General features: G+C 36.1%; 2 protein-coding genes and 1 non-coding gene across 3 annotated transcripts in view; 1 reads left to right on the plus strand and 2 right to left on the minus strand.

Moving 5' to 3' along the window:
* The window catches only part of LOC107092448 (V-type proton ATPase subunit C 1-A-like), a 13,498-nt gene extending 5,515 nt beyond the window's left edge, over positions 1 to 7,983 (minus strand). The window contains exons 1-10 of the mRNA XM_015386942.1: positions 7,823 to 7,983; positions 6,542 to 6,706; positions 6,392 to 6,459; positions 6,202 to 6,287; positions 5,364 to 5,458; positions 4,864 to 4,955; positions 4,584 to 4,682; positions 4,266 to 4,334; positions 2,157 to 2,249; positions 1,208 to 1,301 (exon numbers count right to left, since the gene is read on the minus strand). Coding sequence (XP_015242428.1) covers positions 1,208 to 1,301; positions 2,157 to 2,249; positions 4,266 to 4,334; positions 4,584 to 4,682; positions 4,864 to 4,955; positions 5,364 to 5,458; positions 6,202 to 6,287; positions 6,392 to 6,459; positions 6,542 to 6,673 — 828 coding nt within the window. The 5' untranslated portion in view covers positions 6,674 to 6,706; positions 7,823 to 7,983. The remainder of the gene's footprint in view (positions 1 to 1,207; positions 1,302 to 2,156; positions 2,250 to 4,265; positions 4,335 to 4,583; positions 4,683 to 4,863; positions 4,956 to 5,363; positions 5,459 to 6,201; positions 6,288 to 6,391; positions 6,460 to 6,541; positions 6,707 to 7,822) is intronic.
* trnag-ucc lies at positions 7,307 to 7,378 on the minus strand. The gene has a single exon. It is a non-coding gene; the product is annotated as a tRNA-Gly (tRNA).
* A 4,561-nt stretch (positions 7,984 to 12,544) lies between the features above and the next one.
* LOC107092480 (antizyme inhibitor 1-like) lies at positions 12,545 to 20,188 on the plus strand. The gene is made up of 11 exons (XM_015386978.1): positions 12,545 to 12,720; positions 14,818 to 14,961; positions 15,071 to 15,270; positions 15,350 to 15,523; positions 15,729 to 15,901; positions 16,035 to 16,248; positions 16,348 to 16,422; positions 16,721 to 16,886; positions 16,969 to 17,078; positions 18,489 to 18,706; positions 18,799 to 20,188. Exons 3-11 carry the CDS (start codon positions 15,169 to 15,171, stop codon positions 18,872 to 18,874), a joined length of 1,308 nt encoding a protein of 435 aa, XP_015242464.1. The 5' UTR covers positions 12,545 to 12,720; positions 14,818 to 14,961; positions 15,071 to 15,168; the 3' UTR covers positions 18,875 to 20,188.
* Positions 20,189 to 21,575: the final 1,387 nt, after the last annotated feature.

The following is a 21,575-nucleotide window of genomic DNA, read 5'->3' on the forward strand; positions in this document are numbered from 1 at the left end:
TAACAAAGATAAACAAAGCCCTTTATGGGATCAACTTCAGTAAATTATTGATTCGGTTTCAATGTGACTCAACTAAGTGCTCAGTTCTTCTTTCCTTTATTCATTTACCTATTTCAAGTTCTCCTCATTTTGTACCCAATAGTCCATTTTAAGAAGTTATACTCAGTAATCTTAGCCTATGTTTAGAGCAGCAAAACGCTGAGGAATATTTACAGACGTCTAAACCAGATGGTGAGCTGACATTATCCAATTTTCATTTCTACTGCCAGGCATGTCATTTGTGCTACCACTCTTATTGGTGGTATTATAAATCAAAAGATGCTGGCCTAATTTGGTTACCTGCTTGGATGGGGCATCATTAATCTATTATTTTGAATTTTACAATCATTAACTAAATAATTTACAATTGAATCCGTTAAGTACAATTTTATTCAGTAACAGAACTCCTTTACTTGATGCTTTGTGAATTGTTCAGCAAACCAATGGGTTTAATCTGTTTTAAAGATATTTTTATTGAGGACAAACTTATCTTTTTTGTGATGTTATCTGAGAACTATGGCCTGCAAGCTCCCCCCATTTCAACATCTAGAGATGATGCACTTTATTCAATCAGCCATATCAGGGTTTGTTAATATATTGTTGACCTGCAACATTATCAGACAAGATAAAGTTATTTGACCCAAGTATAAACAAGTTACTTTATTTTAATCTGATTTAACTTCCTCCTACAAATCCCCTATCCTCTGCTGCTATTCAACACTCCTGGGGGTTAGACCTTCAAATTACACTTAATGAGGCATTATGGACTGAAAATCTGTCCTCAAATCGACCCGTGTGATTGGTTTAAATCCAAAGAAGAATACATATGTTTTGGTTTTCTGGAATCATGTTTGTAAAGCACTTTATGCTATAGTCACAGCTAAGATAACCTCAAAACTTATTATGGCCTTTTTTGAAGCCATTCCTCAGTGTTTCCTTAAAATCTGGAAATCATTTATAACTTGTTTTTGCTTTTTTATTTACCTATTCTATTATCTATCTATCTTTTTTTTTCTAAATTATTCTGTTTGGTTATGAGTTGTTATTTATGTATATTTCTTTACTGCCTGCTAACAATTCACCATGTATCTTTAAAGTGACACTTTCAACCCATAATCCATCCTACCCTGGACCAGTCACAGTCTATGGTGACAAAAAGCAGTCTTACAAACTGTTTCTTCTTGTCTGTCGACAAACGGGTCATCTCCTCTTTGTCTGCCTTCATCTCCTCCTCATTGTACTGGAAATCACGTACTGTATACCTGATCCAGAAAACACAGTAAAAACAGACATGCAGGAGTGTGCATTTCAACTACCCGCTGGATAAAAAGGAAAATGAAATAAAAGCAAACTGCATTATGTGTGTTGCCTGTTTTGCTAAATGAGAAGGTCAAGAGCAGAGCAAATTACAGTAGGGAGGGTTAAAAAAACCTACCTCAGTCGTTACTATTAAACCATATCTGTTAAAAGGGATGGATTCCTGGTGTATATATCAACATGCTTCATTACAATAACTGAACTAAACTAAAATGATTTACAAAAGCTTGGAAAAGGCTACAGATAGGGAAAGATCTGCTGACAACACAGGTTAAAAAAAAAGCAAAAAGGCTTAAAGGAAATGCATCTCTGTTTGTGGCAGTAGTTGCCTTTATTCACAGCAAAATCAACAGGCGTGTATATTGGAGGGGAGGGGTCTTTCAACATAAATGATCATAATTAGAGCTGATTAGTGTGAAAATATGTTTTTTTTTTTTTTTATTTAGGTTTATAGATGTTTCTGCTTTAATTTGATTTTTTTTTTTCTGGAAGATCCTTATTTAAAAAAAACCAGATGTTCAGGATTTTCATTGAAGACGTCCCTGGCATTATAAAGAGTTTATGAAGCCATGGACTCTGCCAAGGTTTTATGCAAAGACACTAATCCAGTTAACTTCCACTGGTTGGGTTACTTAGCGGAAAATAACTAAGCCATTGATGCCCACTTAGAAATAGCTGGTAAATTATGATGAAATGGATATGTTTTCATTTCTCAGGGTGATCATTAAAGCACTGCATCATAAGGGGGTGCCAAAAATACCAGGGGTGTCAACAAAAATGTCTGAATGGAGAGAAATTACTTGTTTTCTCTAGCTTTGTGTTTGAAGTCGTCTACAGCCTTCCTGAAGAGCGTCACGCTGAAAAGACCACTTTCATTGTCTTCATAGAGCTGCCTGCAGAATACAGAGGAAAACATGTTAAAACTAGAAACTTTCTGCATCGTTCAGCCACTAAAGGAGAGAATGCATAACATTAACTTAACACTAAGCTTCACAGCTTCTTTTTAGCTTGTGGTAAAAATGTCTTCTAAAGATTTCTGATGTGCAGCAGGAGGTCAGCTTCATTAACACACAAAAATAGTCACACATTTTCTGTTTGCTCAACCTGTTAAAGGTCAGAAATACTATATGATGCAAAGGATAAAAGGAAAACTGGCCAATGCTTTTTAATATTATTGCTTCTTTCTGAACCTCAGCAGCCATGAGATTTGAAGTATAAAAACAAATAAAAACCTAAATATTAGAGTGGCCTAGTCAAAGTACAGACTGGGACATTAAGCATCACTTAACTTAATTGAATCTTATTCTAGCTAATAATTAACACAAAACTAATACTGATAACATACTGAAAATGGAAATTGTTCCCATATTGGGGAAAAAATGAGAACCTGGTTATATTAGTCTGAGTCTAAAAGCAGTGATTTAAGCAATCAGATATAAACACTCTGCTGCTCCAGCAATCCTCTTCATCATTCAGCAGCCTTTAATCCGCACACAGAACAACAGTCTCTAAAAGGACGTAACTCTACTGCAGTAGGAGCGATTTCGGCAGTTTGCCTGTGCCTTTGGTTACAGTCTGAAATAGACTTTGCAGCCGAGTATAAAACTTGTCACATTCACTACTTTATTCAGTTTTAGAAAAAACTATGTTTAAAAAGAAATCTTTTGTAATCTATTGTTAGCAGATCAGCTGAACAATGAAATGATTCATTGATTGATTATTTTATTCACTCACTGATTCATTTAAATTGTTCATGTAGCGACAAAAGTTGTGAATGAAAAGAAGCAGGAAGTATAAACTTATATCTGTCCGCTATTCACACACAATAAAAATTTGCTATTTAGCTTAAGATGAATACATTCATATTTCAAATACACTAGGGGTCCAACTAACGATATTCTTTTGCAAAGCGCTTTATCTGTTGATAATTTTTTCGATTAATTATCAGATATTTTTATTAAATTAAACCAGGAAAAAATTCCACCTGTGGATTTCTGGATGGAGCATATTGACAGACAACCATTTTTTTTTCATCTTAAATGCAATATGTTTACCGTATATATTTTTACAATCTGGGTATAATTACTGCTCTAAGGGGGTCGCTATGTGAGCTAAAGGTTTATTTTAGAGTCTCTATACATCAGTTAACAATTAATCGATTACTAAATTAGATAACAAATTTTTCAATCATTGATTAATCTGATTAATTGTTTCAGCCCTAAAATATACACACAAAAAGTAAACAATAGAACATCAGCTTCCTTCATGAGTCATTGCTTCATCATTGTGATTTTCACATTTCATTTAAATCTACATTTAAAACCATGGTTGTTCTCATAACTCTAGTTGTTGACTTTTGCTCTCCAACTAATATCATTTAAAACATTGCAGACTACAAAATAAGTAATAAAAGAATGCATGATTTGCGCTGATATCATTATCAATCAATACCCACAGCTGCAATATCAGTATTGTGTTGGAAATAGAAAAATTATTTGCAGAGACACCCCTACAAATCAATCTTATTTAATCAATTTCAGTTTATTAGTTGCAATGAAATAAACTACTTATTTTTTTATCTTTAAAGATAAATTTAAGGTTTACTTAGTGTGATTGCAGGAAGGCCCAAGAAGAGGCAATCATGGTAATTATTGGGTCAAAACTATTCGCTGTTTTCCAAGTTCAATCAATACCGTGTCAATGAATTATTGCATGAAGTGATTGCCGCGAGTGTTAAATGTTTTTAAAAAAAAAAAACTGCCCAAATAGGCGACTGGGATGACAACTCATTTATATTTGTGTACTTTAGATAACGGTTGAGTAATAGCAATTCTCTAAAGATGACTGAGCTAAAAATTCCTTCACATCCCTGTGAAATATCTACTATAGAATGTATGAAAGGGACATACTTAGTGGAACGGGGTACGACCATTTCTGCCAGCGTCTCATACGTCTTCTGCCAGTCCGCATAGTTAGTCCTCGAAGAAAGACAGAAAATAAGACCTTGGAGTTTTTTAAATTAAATAAACATTGAAAAAACATATATGCACACATATATACCCACACAGTGAAGGAACATAATTCCATGAAAATAATGGTTTAAAGGTACAGGGAAGTTAACAGTTATATTTTAAAAAGTATATCTTCATATTATCTACTTCCAGCAGTGGAAATGCAGAATATATCTCTTATTTCAGTCACACAGATATTATTAAAGATTGTCCTACTTAGGGACGACCACCAGCATGGTAACCAGGTACTCTGAGTCCAGCACAAAGTCCTCTTTCTTCACTATGTCAGCGAGACTCCTGGTCAACAAACTCCCTCTGAAACAAGACACAACGTCACTCCCGACCTCTGGCTAAACAGTTATCCATATGCAGAATGTTCTCCACCTCAGGATCATAATCATCTGAACCTCTTTTGGTATTTTTTTTTTTTTATTCAGTTATGAAAACTGATAATAATGGAAACACATGTGTTTGCATGTACTTCAATTGTACTCACGCATTCTTCCTCTCCAGATTCTGCAAGTTTCCTTTCAGGTTGTTGTAAGCTGAAGCTCTGGCCTTCAGGTCATTGTCTATCTGAGTGACTTGCTGGAAACCAACAGGGAACCAATTAATTTCTTTAAGGAATTCTCCTCCATTACTGGAAAGTTAACGTACCAAAGAAAAACTTGAAATTTCTCCTTAAATTTAAACCATTATTATATTATATATATAAATATTTTTTTAGAAAATGTAAATGAAAAACTATACATATATATAAATATATTAAACTGCATATAGTTTTAAAAGGCCGTGTTCAATGAGTGTTTTGATAAAAAGGTTTAAGCAAAATTGCAAAAACGCATTTTTATACACTTTCTAAAAGATTCATCAACTTTTCTTAAAAAAAAAAAATAAATAAAAATAAAAAAACATGTCGGTCGGAGATTTAAAAAAATCGACTTTCTAAAAAATAAATGTAAAAATTAAGTCAGACAGTCAGGTGGCCGGGTTTACCTTGGAGACGATCTCTGAGATGTTTTTCAGGGATTGTTTGATCGGGTATTTAGCCATATCCCACTGAAATCTGGTGATATAGGTGACCATGTCGACTGCAAACCAAATCAAAGTCATTATCAGCATTATCTGAGAGGTTGACCTTATAGATTTTGCATGTAGATTGTAATGAAACAACAGAAGGGCTTTGTTTTATTACGGTTTAAAGATATTGTGTTGCAAAGGTATTCACATCCCTTTAACCTTTTTACCCATTTTGTTATAGTAAAAATCTAATTCTGTATGTTGTGATAGAGTGTTTAAAAAGATTGCTCGCAAAATATCTGAAAAGTGTGGCATGCATCTATAAATAATAGAACATGTTCTTTACTTGTTTACTGAGTGAACTATATACTTTATGGCCAGTTCACAAATGGGGTTGTTATGTAGTTCTTTATGCAATAACTTTTTTTTCTAAAGTTATTTTGTCAGATATGTGGAGCAAGATTTCCATTCCTCTGCAGCTGCAACAGTTGTCTGATCCTTCAACAGGTTGCTGTAGATCTTAATAGCTGTAAACAGGAAGGATCCCCTGTAGCGGACTGTCTCACAGCAGGTCTGGAGAAGCCTCTGACTGAAGAAACTGCTGTCATTCAACATTCCTCTGAGGAAGATTCTCAGGGCTCTCCATGACGTTCTTTATTTTATGATTTGTATTTTTTTATATTTAATTTTTTGTTAGGCTATTATCAAATTCTGATCAATTATACTGAGGTTTTTCACTTTAATGGGGCAAAATGTAAAGAGGTTCTATGGTCATGAATACTTTTGCAAGGCTCTATATTTTAATGAAGTTTACCTCCATTGGCCAGGAGGTTCTCCTGGACTTTGTCTCTGCTGTCCTCCAGAACATCAGCCATGTACTGAGCCACCTTCTTCACCACACTGGAGATGGGGTTAAAAACCAGGAAGAGGTACAAAGAAAATGAGTGATTTATATTAAGTTTCCTACTGCCAAAAAAAAGAAAAACCAAAGTAGTGGAGTTTACCTTTCCACAAAAGTGTCTAACTTGGCGAGCTCATCGGACAGGCCCACTAACACGTCAAGAGTCCCAACCTGTTAGATGTAAACACGAAATTAAAACACAAAAATAATGAAATAGCTTAAAGAAGACATAGAGGGGGAGGTTCTGCATCACCTTAAGATCTGGGATGTTGAACTTGTGGTTGGTGGACAAATTATTGGTGCGTGTGGTGGCCACCATCAGCTTGTCCCAGGTCTGCTGACAGGTCTTCTCTCCCGGAGCAGAAATTAACCAGAATTCTGTCATGGCTGCCCACAGAAAAGTTTATTCACCCAGCCGCTGGTGTAGGAAAGTACAGGAAGAACAGTAATTATGAGATCAGAGGACTGATTAGGCATACAGGTGTCTGTAAAACATTTCAGCTAAAGAACATGTTTCAAGTTTAACAGATGTTGGGGGGGTGCAATTGTAAAATAAGACAGTCAAGTGATTATTAAGGCAAATGCATTATCAGCCTGATATGTATCACCATGACAATAATGTAGCTAATTAGTTATATGAATAAAAATAAGTAAATAAAGGAAATAAGTTATTATCTGGTGTAGACCACCCTATCGATCATCATATTCTTTATGATGCCCTGTATAAAGCTGTATCCACCACAACTTTATGAGTTTAATCCGCTCAACATATTATACAACATTAACATCATACAATAGTACCAGAGTATTACTTTTTAGAAATTTTGACAAAACAGAACCGTGTTGGCTTTGTTGTTGATTTGTTTGACTGTTGATACCTCACTTTAGTTGTAATTTTGATTATCTGTTCTTATGCTACTCTCAACGTTTCAGATTTTTGTAAAGGTTTAATGATTCATTTAAAGGATGTTGAGTGTTTATACATGTCCTATAGAATGAAAAATCAATAAAAATAGGATGCGTTGGCCGGGAATCGAACCCGGGTCAACTGCTTGGAAGGCAGCTATGCTAACCACTATACCACCAACGCGACACATTGAGGTCTCCCGAAGTTGCAAAAATCAGATAAAGGGAGCCCGTCTCTGAATCTTACCTTTTTATCTTTTTTTCGTCATTCATTCATTTTACTCATATAACTAGCTCCACACTTCCTATTATTTTCTAGCAACAAGCGTCCGCGGAACTGCAAATTGAAAAAGGAGGTCTGCTGATACACGGTCATATGACCAGGTTAATCAAGCTGTGAAGCGATGCTAAAAACTGATCCTCCACTTGAACAAACGGGCATGAACATCACATGACCACCGAGCGCTCCTCTTTAAATTGAAAACTACACACAATGTAAGAATAGAAATCTATGAAAAGCAGCTAAATAAACACCATAATGTAAGGCTTGCTGCTGTGGACACGGGTTGTTTATCGCTGCAGCCTCACGCTGTCACGACACCGATAACTGGAGGATCTCTGCACTTACCGATGAGCCTGGCCGTCTCAACACTGTGTTCAATGGGTTTAACTCAGTAAAACAGGCGCAACTTCCCAAATATGTGGCTCAAAATAACGTGTTTAACATTCACAGGTCCTTCAACTGGGCATCTCACTCATTGTCAGCTGATCAGAGAAGAGGAGCTGCGTTTGCGCAACCACTCTGCACGCTACTGCCTCCTAGTGGTGACAAAGAGACAAGCAGTAAATTGCATTTAAATCTGTAGAGGAAATGCTCTATATGGAGGCCCAACTCTGCCACATTTAAAAATAAATACAGATATAAATAAATGCTCAATAAATGAATAAGCATACAATTAATTGCCCCCAAAATACAATAAAAAAATAAATCTAGGTAGAAATTAAATTATACAGTGAGACATAAATGTATATATCTCTTTTAATTAGCTTCTTTATTTATTCACCTTTGTGATAATTACCTTATTTGTTTATTGTCCATTATAATCTTCAACTTTATTTATTACTTATTTTTTTAAAGTATTTATTTATTTGTATGTGATAATACTTTTGTCTGTTTTATTCTTCCTTTGTATTTTTTTTACCCTATTTATTTCTTCAACTCTATTTATTTCTAAAAGGAGAGTTACTTTATTAAGAGTTTTTTTATAACTTCATTCAAATTTGGAAATTTAAAATACATTTTCTCAGCTTCGATAGAATTTTCTTTTTAACTGTGTGACTTATTTTAAGGATTTGTTCTCTAAATATCTAGACAAAACAAAGAAGTCACTCCCAAAGTTCACATATGGGATAGGGTTTTTATGCTAGCAAGGGTTGCCCTTTTTCCTCCAGCAGTTAAATTTTAAAAAAGACTACAGGATATGTCTCAAAAAGCAAAAGACGTACGTCTGTGTCCATTTTTAAACTGCCATTTGTCTTTTTTGAGTGATTAGGCTCTTCTTCTCAGCTTGGCCTTTTAGCCATATCAGTACAAGGCTCTTTTCCTTGTGGACGATTCCTCGTTTGCTTGTCTTCTGGGTTTGATTGATATTTCACACCAAAACATCATTATCCTCTTTACACAGAGTATGTAATTTTATTGGAACAGATGAATGTGTCCCTTTTAATCTTCTGGAAATTGTAAAAAAGGAAGCACAAGACTTGTTAAGGTTCACAATTCTCCGCCTATCTTGATCAATATTTTTCATTATATTTTTTATGTATTACAATATCCGCAGGTAGAAAAAGTATTGGCAATAGTTTAAGAATTTATTATTGAAAACAATGTGTTAAAACTGAGATAATTTTATGAACCCCTGTGAAAAATTGAGAAAATTATTAAACACAGTAAAAGATTTTGTTTGGTTCAAAGGCAGACTAGACACATTCAAAAAAGCTTTGGTTCTGAGATCTAGAGCATTTTATGTCTGGAGGGGGATTTATGCTTTGTATTTTAAATGCATAATTTTTAACACCTAAATCCATTAGTTTTGCACAGGATATTGGATATAATATTAACATATTTTACAAACCATTGCCACTCTGTGGTAAGATAAAAGTACTGTTCTGTGCTACAACTGGATATAGCTTATTAGCTGCTGCTGATAGATAACAGTAGATTTCTAGAAATCATTAGCTGTAATAATCTATATTTAAAGTTATTTTGTTAAGTTTTCACCTTTATAGTGCACAGCTGAACTTTTGCATAACGTGAGGTTAGAAAGAATCATACTTCGTACCAATTTTAGTGGGGGCGAGTTAAGCTGTTATCATAGAAAGATGCTTCAAATGCTGCCTGTTATGAGATTTATTTACTTAGAAAAAAACTTTTTTTTTTCCATAGAAAATTTGACTCCATTATAACTTTTTTCAACAGAATGTTTCAGTCAATTTGACATTAGAAATACCGCTCCTTAGAATAAATTCTCTTCAGCATACATCCCTCTATATATTGTTCCTTATAAATCATTAGGCATAGAAAATAATTCTATTTTTGTCTTTTAATATTTCAGACTTTATTACCTATTTTTGTTTTATTTTTGCATGGGTTTTCGAAGTATGCAAAACTGATTATTTACGCTGGTTTCATTTTTTATCTGTTACTTCTGGCTCAAAATCAAATTTCCTTTTTCTAAACAGTGAATGCTTTTAATGAGACGCTGTGGGGCAAGAGCACAAAATTGGATTTTATCCCCATCCTCATGTGAATATCAACGCACATTACTTAGTTTCCTGTAAAAGTTTGCAAACCTGATCTTTTATCTCGGTAATATTAAAATAGAAAATAAAAACTGAAGTAAAAGGAGATCCTTAAAATCCACTAAAATACAATTATTGTTTGATTGAACTTGGTTTGTAAAATCTTAAAGATGGATTATAAAGAGGTAGATTAAAACTTTTTAACAGATATGAAAAGAGCTTCCTTTTTATTCTCAGTGTTCAGTGTCAAAGAGTTAAGAGAGTTAATGTCAGTGCCATAAAATAAAGATAAGGGCCTAGGGCGGCCAAACACACTTCCACCATAGCACAAAAACACAAGTCATATGATCATAGCAGATGCAGGTCAAGTTTTGCTGCTTATTTTAAGAGTGTGTACAAGGTTTTATATAACACAGCATGCTGGATTAGAAATTTCTCTCATTAATCCGGATTTTTCAAAAGGGGTCAATTAAGTGACTATAAGCAAAAAATAAGACAGGGAGTGACAGAAAACTTAAGAGTTATATAGTAAGTCTACATATCTTAATCCCCACATTCCATGACACTTAAGCCGACAGACTTTAAAGTGAAATTAGATTTTTAAAATGTTTAATTGGCTGGAATGGGCTGATCCTTTTGCAAAAAAAAAAAAAAGGCTTTTTAAATCACTAACTCTCACAACTTTCCCAGGAGCATCTTAGTGTTATTTGTTCCCTCAGACTTAAAGCAAACCATGGATTTCAAGCTATAAATTACCTGGAGAAAAACAAACAAAAAAGTTTGCATGATGAGCATTATTAATATGCATTATATGTTGCCTAACCCTGTTGCAGAGTAACAAATGGTATGTGCTTCCCTGTTTTGTAAAGGGTTTTTATTTTAATTATTTAGTTTTTTGTAACAGCAATTACAATCATGTTTTTTTTGCGTTAATCTGTGGGAGCTTTATGGAAAATACTTACATGAAGTTGCACATAATTGGTTAAATGGAAAAAACATGATAGATGGATTTAATTTTGTTTTTAACCATTCAATGTTGACAAAGTACCATGTTTTTATATTTACTTCCTCCGGGCCCAATCAGTATTTAGCAGAACCTTCTTGTGTTTCAAATTTAGTTTCATGCTTTTGACGCATGCTTCTAGCCTTTTTTCGAGATAAACAGACTCAACTTTTTTTTCTATCCTTCTTTGTGAAGCAGTTTTTGCTTTTACTAGCTGAGGTCAAACTTCTAAATAAGAACTAGTTCTAACCTTTCTTATCTGGTTAAATTAATGTTAAATGGAAATTGATAGACAATAGTGAAAAGTCTGTCAGAGACACACTTTTCATTTAATGTCGGGGAAATGGCAGCCTAGTGGATAGGGCATAGAGCGTAGAATCCTGAGGTTTTGAGTTTGAGCCCCACTTCCACAGACTGCTACTCTGGGTCAGCTTATAGTTAACTGATTTATAGCAATGTCAAATTTTACTGAAATCATTAAAAATGTTTCCTTACATCAGTTATTATCTATTCGTTGCTGATCTATATATCTAAATGTATGCAAGTAAAAAAAGAAGCCTACTTGAATAAACAGTGAAAACAAGTTTTTCAAAAGTCCAATATTTTGTTATCTTAATTAGATTTGATATGACTTTTGTTAAAAAAAAATATCAACAGCACAAAAAAATGTCTAAAGATATTACTTGTGGGGTGTTTAAGGGGGGTTTATGGAAGAAGATTAGGGCAACTGAAAAAATAAAAAAGTTAACTGATTTTTACATTTCATTTCAGTATAATATGAGAAAAAAGTCAGAATTCTCACTTTAATCTCAGAATTCTGACTTTTTTTCTCAGAATTCTGACTTTAATCTCAGAATTCTGACTTTAATCTCAGAATTCTGACTTTTTTTCTCAGAATTCTGACTTTAATCCCGGAATTCTGATTTTTTTCTTAGAATTTTGACCTTAATCTCAGAATTTTGAATTTAATCTCAGAATTCAGACTTTTTTTCAGAATTCTGAATTTAATCTCACAATTCTGAATCTTTTCTCAGAATTCTGACTTCATCTCAGAATTCTGACTTAAACCTCATTCTGACTTTAATCTTAGAATTCTGAGATTAAAGTCAAGATGAACAAAAATCCTTAAAGATGCTTTAAGCTCTGTTGTGAATTATCTACAATATAAACAGGTTTGTTTCGTCATTCTTCATAGAAATTTAAGAAAACACTGACTTCCAGTTTACGATTACATTCCAACTATGCGGATAATATATTTACAAAAACATATCATTACTATGGCTGCACCTAAGCAGCCGTAGTTACCCATTTATCTTATTAAAAACAGAGCATGAGTACTTGGCTGGTTTAGCGAGTCGCCATGTGTGGAAAGTTTATGGTTATATAACCTACATACGGTAAACAAGGAGGATGTTGCAGACTGTACAATATTCGGAAATACATATTTGGTGTGCTCTTAAAAATCCAGGGTGTTCATTGGTTAAACTGAAATGACAGGCTCCGCCCACCAACCGTTTATTACCTTTTCTACTTCCCTCCGCTTCTTCCAGTAGTTCTCCACCCACCGGCAGACAGAGAGGACGCAGCTTAGCCAACGCGGGTTCCCGATCTAAACATATGGCAAAAATAGCCCTTCTTTCTTTCAACGTTGGGCCCACTACTCTTTAAAAATTCCGCCAAAAAAGAGAAGACGATTTTCCAAAACCTTTCGGCCGTTATCTCACGTAAGTACAGCGGAGCTCGGCTGTTACTCCAGTGAGGATTCATTAAGCGGACGCTAACATGGCGGGCTGCTCTTTCTGCCTTCTTGCTACACATGACACCATTCACCGAGCGCTGTTATTCCGTCATGCCCTCTGTTTTTGTATTTTAACATACAAATATCCCTTAATCCACTCTGTTTTAGTGTGTGTTCGTGTAATGTACACATGACAAGGTGTATTCTTTATTTATTATTAAAGTATGGCTTTAACAAATCCGTCTCAAAACGAAGGGCAGCCGACAGCTACTCCACCATGTCTCTTTACCCAGTGTGTTTTTTTCCCCCGTTTTTTTATTTTCTCATTAATTTTAGCATAATCGCTAACTGAATACCTCATGGTGATATCACTAGTGCTTTTATATTGTTTATGTTATCTTCTTTGGTGACGCATTGAATTAATATTCAATTTGTCAAGTTGTCACTCAGTGTTTTCACTCATGGCGCATGCGCGAGATTTGGCGAGAAGCTCTCGCTGATCTCAGATCATTGGAAGCAACTGAGTGCCTGATAAACCGGCCATCTTTGAAGTAGAGGCATAAAATTAAACTACCGGTATTAGCAATGTGGCTGTCCAGAAGAAAACCATATAACATATTGTCCTTGTATTACTAGTTTTCTGTGGCATTTGAGATGTCTTATTACCAACATGTTACGTTGAGACAGCCTGTATCTTGTTTAAACCATATGAATGTAGTTTTGTCAGGATCATGTTTATAGTCTAGGTAAATATGCTAAATAATGTTTTTGGTTCTATATTGATCATGAATTTCAGTATGTCAGAGCCCCAGTAGGGCGCTATTTTGTTCAGGCTTGTATTTAAGCAGTAAAAATTTATTGTTGGGTGTGGTTATTATATGGTTTAAAAATCTGATCCCTGATGTTATTTTTATTTTATCAAATCAGGTCAATCGGTTTTATTTTTTCTGTACCTCAATAATCTCTTATTTCAACCATCCCGGTTGGGAGGTGACCTTAACTTTAAAGTGCAAGCCTTTAAACATGCTTTTAAAACAGTCATGTTTCACAAAAATGAAAATATAACACACTTAATGTTTGCTGCTAGTGATATTACACTGTGAGGTTGGGTATCAGTTGTAAGTACACATCAAGGAACAAACAAGTGATGAATTTCTGTCAATCTGAGGAATGGAAGCCCAAGAAATGCATTGGCTGGGGGGAATCCAGATTTACAAAAATTTGATTAATCATCTAAACATTCTTATCCTGCTATTTGTTGTGGATGCTGTGCTGATTCCATTATTTTTTTTCCCCCAAGCCTTTGCATGACCTAACCATTTTCATTGCATAGTTAACCCCAACATTGTCCTAATCTCAATTCACACCTATTTCCCAAATTCAGCCATTTACAGGAAGTGGGGACTTGCAAAATGTCCACATTTTTTGGTACAAACTGTTTTAAATTTGATGGTGAAATCAAATAGTCCTTACTCTGATGCCAAGAAAGCAGTACACACACACTATCTAGATGCCTTGTAACTGAGCCATTGAAGGTCTAACAGAGTGATTTAAAGAGTTATAAAAAGTGTCATTATCATTAAAATTCTCTTAACTTTCACTTCCAGTTTCTTAAAGTGTCTTAAAACCAAATGTATTTCTCGCCCTCTTTGTTAAATCCATACAGTCAGGGAACCTATTTTAAAACAAAAATATTTCAGTTGGAGTAGAAAGCCATCAGATTCAAGCATTTGATGTTGAAAAATGAGATAATTATTGCTACAGCATCTTAATATTAGGCATGATTTATCAAAAAAGTGTGTTTAAAAAAAAACATAAAACACATCATCTTTAGACATAAAATTTATGATTGTTCCTTGACCACTTTACTAGGCATTTCCTTTACCATAAAAAGGCAAATAAATTGGTCTTTTTGAGGAGAGAGTACAGACTTGTGCAATACAATAAAAATCAAGCAGTTGGAGGTAAAATGGAAGCTGCTGATCAACTAATCGTACCAGACCTACATAAACATCCGTAACATCTTGTTTTATTGCCTCCTGCCTTTGCCTTCATGTCTAACGTTGTTATATATCTTTTCCAGGGCTCCCCTGTCTCTGCACAGGTGTATGAGCGCTACCCAGAGGGCCTAGGGGCGGCCCTTTACAGGGAGCACTTTGACTTCAACGCTGAGCCACCTTGGGATCCTAGCTGATAGCGGGACAGGTCCATCTCCTGACTTGTCCATGTTAGTGTTTCTTTAATTTGTATGAAAAAAAAGTCTACCAGAACATTTGGTTTAAAGAAAAACGTTAGAGAATCAAAAGTTAAATTGACAGTTTTTCCCTTCTTTTCAGTTTGTTGCATACCGGCAGGACCCCATTGGCTCAGTCGTGACCCCTTGGCTATATTTACTTCTTCTTTATGATCGTCGGCTTAGCGGAATACGGTTAAGATGAAAGGATTCCCTGACAAACCAAGCTACATCCTCGAACTCCTGGAGGGAGGAGTTACTCTGGAAGATGTTATTGATGGACACATCTGCGAACAGGATCAGGTAAATTTAAGTTTGACAATTTATAAAGTTTTGTAAAATTGCTTTTAAGTGCAGTGTTGACCGACTATTACGTTAACAGGTGGAGAAAAGTGCGTTTGTGGTGGGTGACCTTGGTGCCCTGATGCGCCAGCACACCTGCTGGCAGAGCGTGGTGCCCCAGCTGCAGCCTTACTACCCAGTGAAGTGCAACAGCAGCCCTGCAGTCATCGAGGTTCTGGCCTCTTTTGGCCTGGGCTTTGTTTGCGCCAGCAAGGTGAGGATGTATAACTTAAAAAAGCACATGCATGTAATCCTCTTATGAAATGGTTTGTTTTTGTTTTTTTGGGACAGTTGCATCACAAGCACTTAACTGATTACATATCACTGGATAATTGTTATCCATTAAACTTATGTAATGCTCCAGCTTTTTTGACCATGCTTGGGTTAATGCTAAAATGATTTTCTCTTCTTCCATTCAGGCTGAAGTGAGTCTAGTTCTGGAGCATGGTGTGTCACCAGAGAACATCATTCTGTCAAGCGCTTTCAAGCAGCTGGGACACATCAAATATGCTGCCAAGAACGGCATACAACACCTTGTGTGTGAAAATGAAGCAGAGTTGTCCAAGATTGCTCGCCTGCACCCAGATGCAAAGTAAGTCAGGAAAAAATTATAAACAGTTCATCATAGTAAGGAGGAATTTCGTATTTTTTGTTTGAGCTTGCATGCCACTACAAATCATTAATGTTTAGTTGCCTGTGACTTATATAGTGTATATTTCTTTCAGGCTGTTGTTGCAGTTAACTACTGAGGCTCATGCAGCAGAGACCAGCATGCCCTTTGGCTTTTCACTCAAGAGCTGCAGACATCTGCTTGAGGCGGCCAAGGAGCTGGGCGTCCAGGTAGTTGGAGCGGCCTTCCACATCCCGAGTACCTGTCAGGACGCACAGCAGGCCTACAGCCGGGCGCTGTCGGATGCTCGCTGTGTATTTGACATGGGGGTAAGGGCCTACCTCAGACAATCTTGATTTTTTTGTCATTAAAACAATCTTGCTGTTTATTTCCTTATTGAGAAAAAAAATATCTGCATTTCATTTCAGCTGGATCTGGGTTTTAACATGAGCATCCTGGATATCGGTGGTGGATTTACTGGCTCTGAGTTTCAACTTAAACAGGTCAGCAGTTAATAGTCTGATGTGACTTTTTTTATGTTTTACTTAAACATTTTTACCAATGTTGAAAATTTGTTTTTATGTTTTTCACATTTCAAAAGAAGTGCAGGGATAAATCGAAGCAATATTTCTGTTTTTGACTCCAAGCGTGGAGACCTTCAAATATATGAAGGTTCTACTTTTGTTTCCACTTCAAGCAGGATTTTGAAAGAGGCAGATTTATCCTAAATATGAAGTATTGAATCACATATTGAAATAAAGTTTGAGTTCTCTAAAATGGTTTAAATTCTCTTTTATGCAGGTTGAGTCTGCAGTCCGGCCTCTCCTGGATGCTTACTTCCCCCAGCGATCAGGTGTGCAGGTTCTGGCCCAGCCCGGCTACTTCTACGTGGCATCTGCTTTTACCCTGGCTGTCGGTGTAATTGGCAAGGAGATGGTGGCCAACCACTGGGAGAATTTGTCCCAAGGTGAGATGTTTGTTTTTTAAGTACATTGCTTTTCAGAAATAACACTGTGTTGCTAACATAATTGTTAAAATTATTAACACAGGTGATAAGAATGAGGATACAGAGTTCCTGTACTACATGAACGAGGGTGTTTATGGCTCATTCAGCCACAAGCTGTTGGGAAGCGTCATCACCACCCCTTCAGTGCACAAGGTTCGTACAACAATGGTTGCTCTGGTTGAATACAGAAGAAAATTTAGCATGCAGCAGTTTTTTTTTTTAATTTTTTTATTATTTTTTTTTTTATGTAAATGTCTGAATGGCAAAGCTTAAAATTCAGAGTTGCACCCCGGAAGTTTGTTGGAGTGTTTTCGATACTGGTCAGTGTTTCCTTAAGGACTTATTTACTCTGCTCTAATGTGCAAACACAGCAACCTGTGCTGCCAGTAGTGCTGTAAGTCACTCTATAGCAACAGACAGTTTTCAAGCCATGGATTGATCCATTATTACTTGATTACGTTGTTTTCTAATAATTGTCCTGAAGTTTATTACTTCCCCCAATGTTTGATCTAAGGAAAAACAAAAAGTAGACAGACGTTAAAGTAAAAGAGCAGACTGATGCACTTCCTTGTTAGGGATGTGATGCAAAACTCCCTACGAACCAGAGAACTGTTTTTGGAAACAGATTCTTGCAGGACTCTTAAGGCTAGAACACAGAAGTAATTTTGTTTTCTAATCAAAGGGCAAATCGGATTTCATAAATTTGTACCAATTGCAGCTTATTGAAATTAATTGTGCTGACCAGGCTGCTGAGATTTCTCTGCAGCTGTTCTTGCATGGTTTTGACTGAGTTAAACCACTGATCTCTTTTGGTCAGGCCTCTGTGGCAATTTGATAGAAATAATCTGAGTCTTGACAGGAAGAGAGACACGTTGACAAATTAAAATCGTGCTTTGAGTAGGGAAAGCAGCCAGCTTTGTCCCTATCAGCTCTTCCAGAAAATTAGTCTGTTTAGCATCTTTTTTACTTAATAGCAAGGGCGAATGCAATACAGCCTCATTTAAGCCAGATGACCGAAAACAGATTGGATAGGGGAATACATCTTTTTCTTTTAGCTTCCTTCAGTAATCTTGAAAGTTTTTGAAAATATAGCCTATTAAATGATATAGAGCCATGCAGACTTGCTAGAATAATCATCCCACACTTGATGAATAAGTTTGAATTAGTGTTTTTGGAGGGTATCGCAAAAATCGGTGGGTCAGCCTGATTGGTGTTCCCACAGCATACCGATCAAAGCAGAGACGATTTTAGCGTGGCTCGCTTGCTGTTCTCCCTACCACTATAAGGCGATTGTTCCCGGGTTTATACGGGATTTTCGGTCAATCGGAAAGTGGTATATCTATAGCCTTTGTGTTCACCTCTCTGCATAGTTTGATGCATTCTTTTAATGAAAGGAGGAATTGCCACAAAACCAGACTTGTGTTGGGGTTTGACTGATTCCTATTCTATTGACCATGAGCTAAAAGGGAGATTACGTTTAAATAAAACATATCTTGTTTTTCTACATGATCTTATGGAATTTTTTTTATATTTTCTATTAAAAAAAAATTCCTCTGTCTGCAGCATGCACTGTGTGCAGATGAAGCGGTGTATCCCAGCAGTCTGTGGGGCCCATCACTGGACCAACTGGACCAGGTCGTGGAGCGCTGTCTTCTGCCTGAGCTCATGGTAGGAGACTGGCTGCTTTTCTCCAACATGGGGACATGTGGTCTGGAGGAGTTCAGCTGTGCCTCCACCTCCAGCCAGCTGCCAGTCTACTACACCGTTTCCACCTCTGACTGGTGAGTGCTGAGTCAAACTGCAGAAAAATAAGGTGTGCTATTCTTAAAGATGCAAAGAAACAAGCTCATTTTCATACTCTTATGTGCTCCAGGTACGAAATGCAGGAGGCGGGTGTGGTGCTTGAAGGTGCCATGAAGAACTTCTCCATGCTCCAGTACAGCGCGTAACTAGGTTTTCCCCTGTCCCAGCTTGGATTGCACAGTTGTTCCTTCCTCTGCTCTCACTATGTGAGAGGAGAGGTCGGGCTGGTGTTCCAGACAAGGGGCTAAGTGTCCTCAACATTCCAGCCACCTTGGGGGGGATAAAGCTGTGTCCTGTCAATATTTCCTTCCAGAGTTCGACTTTTTAGCTTTTCACTCCTAGAAATAGGAGAGTTGATTTTGCGATACCTCGATTTAATCCTAAATTCCCCTGGTTCATAATCGGAGTCCTGCTGCTCTCTGAAGGGCTGAATCTGTCGAGTAAAAGCTCAAATGATATTATGCAACAAAATGGATGACTCATTGAAGATGGGACAGTTTATTTTTGAATCAAAGTCCGTTTACAAATTGTATAATTTAATCAGTTAAAACAAATCGTCTATTGATAATCTGACAGTCTTTTAACCTCAAGCACATTTTTGTCTACATGAATTTTTTTTTTTTTCTTTGTCATTGTAGATTCAATACTAGAGATGAACCCTTACTTTGTATAGAATTGATAGTTATCTAACCTTTTGCTAGACTGCAGCTCACCTCAGTGTTTTATTTATTGGAATCAAATATTACGGTGACATATTTCAGAGTTTAACTTTAAATGTGTCTTGTCCAGGTAATATTCATCGGCCCATCTATCAGTGTTTTCCTGATAACATATTTATGTGGTGTTTATTTATTAACTTTTTTAAACGCTACAGGATTAGAAGTGCTGTGACCTCAGTGGTTTTCCCTTCATTCAAAGGGTGTGGCAGAATTTATATCATTGTGTGCTGTCTCTGCTGATACAGACAAACCAAATGGTAACACTCCTCATCTCAAGCAGAGAAGGGGCTCAGTCTGGTTAATAAGACAGTTATTTGGATTAAAACCAGCTTTCAGATCTACACATGGGTGTCGCTTTTGGTCCTTTATGGAGGATCCCCAAAGCTAGCTATTGAAGTATATTAAAATTCTATACCAAAAGTACATAAATGTCTCCCTCTTTAAATAGAAAGACATTGATAGTTGAACACAGGCTTCTCTGATGAATTTCATATTAAATCTTTCATTATGCCTCTTGAAAGACATGAGGGGCACAATGCGGAGTCTCTTGTATAGCTTCATGTTTGATAACTTAATAGGTAATGTGACTCAGCAGCAGTTTGTAAGAATCCTGCCCTTGTGTTTTACAAGTGACTAATGTATTAATTGTCTAAGGCACTAATGGACCATAGCCTGTTTTGACTGTAAATTGTGCTTGTTAAAGCAATGAAAGTGATTAATTTAATACATTTCTGACTGAACAATCTACTTGTGTATGTCTTTTTTTGGAGGGTTGGGCTGTTTTCTTTCAGCGGTTGTGAAAAATCACTAGTTACTATACAGGCTAAAGTAATGCAAAAAAAAATTCAATCAAGAATTCCTTAATGTATAACTTGACAACTTTGTTATTATCCATAAATAAGAAATCTTACTATATGATAAAATCTGGGTAAAATAAAAGAACCCAAAACCTATAAAGCATTAGTTAAGTTCTGAGTAAATGATCAAAAGAAGATGAAAGCTCTTCTCACATTTACTAAATAAAATACATTGATCTCGAAGACGCCTAATAAAGTATTCTGTGGCCTGTCCAGGAAACTTTTTGGTGTGTATGTCCTTTGAACCAATAAAAAAGGAATATATTTTCCATAACACTAACCATCATACAAGCAAAGTTATTGTGACTTTCTGAGCTTCCAGTAATCAGTTTGACCTGCACATGGATAAGGCTCATGCAAATCAGGAAGTCTTTATTTCTGAAAGCGATAGAAATACTGTGGTATTTTCCTAACGATGTGGTTTGAAAACCATCCTAGGTAGCTGAATTGAAACACTGACTTAATTGATCTCACAGTAGAGAAATTTACTCAAATAGTCAAAAAGAGAAGGTGCATGGAGTATTTACAGTATATACAGTGCATCCACATACATATGACAGCTGAAGTCTAATATAGCTGGATTGTTATACAAGTTATTGCACACGATATTTATATATATGGATTATTATATAGCTATTGCACTGGGTATCAAATATAAAACAGGTTATTGCACAGGGTATTAAATAGTAATTGCGCATTATACATTGCACAAGTTACTGTCAAATAGTGTTGCATTGTAGAGTGGTTGCAGCAGAGATTATTTAACTGCAGGAGCACTCCTTTAGACAAACGTAAAAGTCTTTCACTAATGGAGCTGCTCAGCTCCTCTACAGTCTGGTGCAGAGGATGGAAGATGTTGTCCATGATGGATGTAAGCTTGGACAGCACTGTCCTCTCAAGGCACCTCAGAGACAATTCAACCAGATCATAGAGTCAGATTGATTAAAGTTTTCTATCTAAGGAAATTCAGTTTATTGCATCAACTCACTGACTCAAAGACAATTCCTCACACCAAGACCAAGTATGCTTCTAGTGACAGTGGAAAGGTAACCTCCAGCAGAACCGGGCTCAGTGTGGCCGTCTGCCGAGGCCGAAGGGTTCAATTTCATTCAATTATATTTGATTTACTCTGATCAACCTATGTTATATATACATATTACATTCATTATTGTGAATAAAATGTGGAAAAATAATTCAAGAAGCAAACATGTACATTTTCACAGCCATATGATGTGGATTTTTTTTAAAAGAGCTTGTTTCTAACCATTTTT

The sequence above is a fragment of the Cyprinodon variegatus genome, unplaced genomic scaffold (assembly GCF_000732505.1).
Source record: "Cyprinodon variegatus isolate N-32 unplaced genomic scaffold, C_variegatus-1.0 Scaffold382, whole genome shotgun sequence".
In the NCBI taxonomy this organism is placed as follows: domain Eukaryota; kingdom Metazoa; phylum Chordata; class Actinopteri; order Cyprinodontiformes; family Cyprinodontidae; genus Cyprinodon; species Cyprinodon variegatus.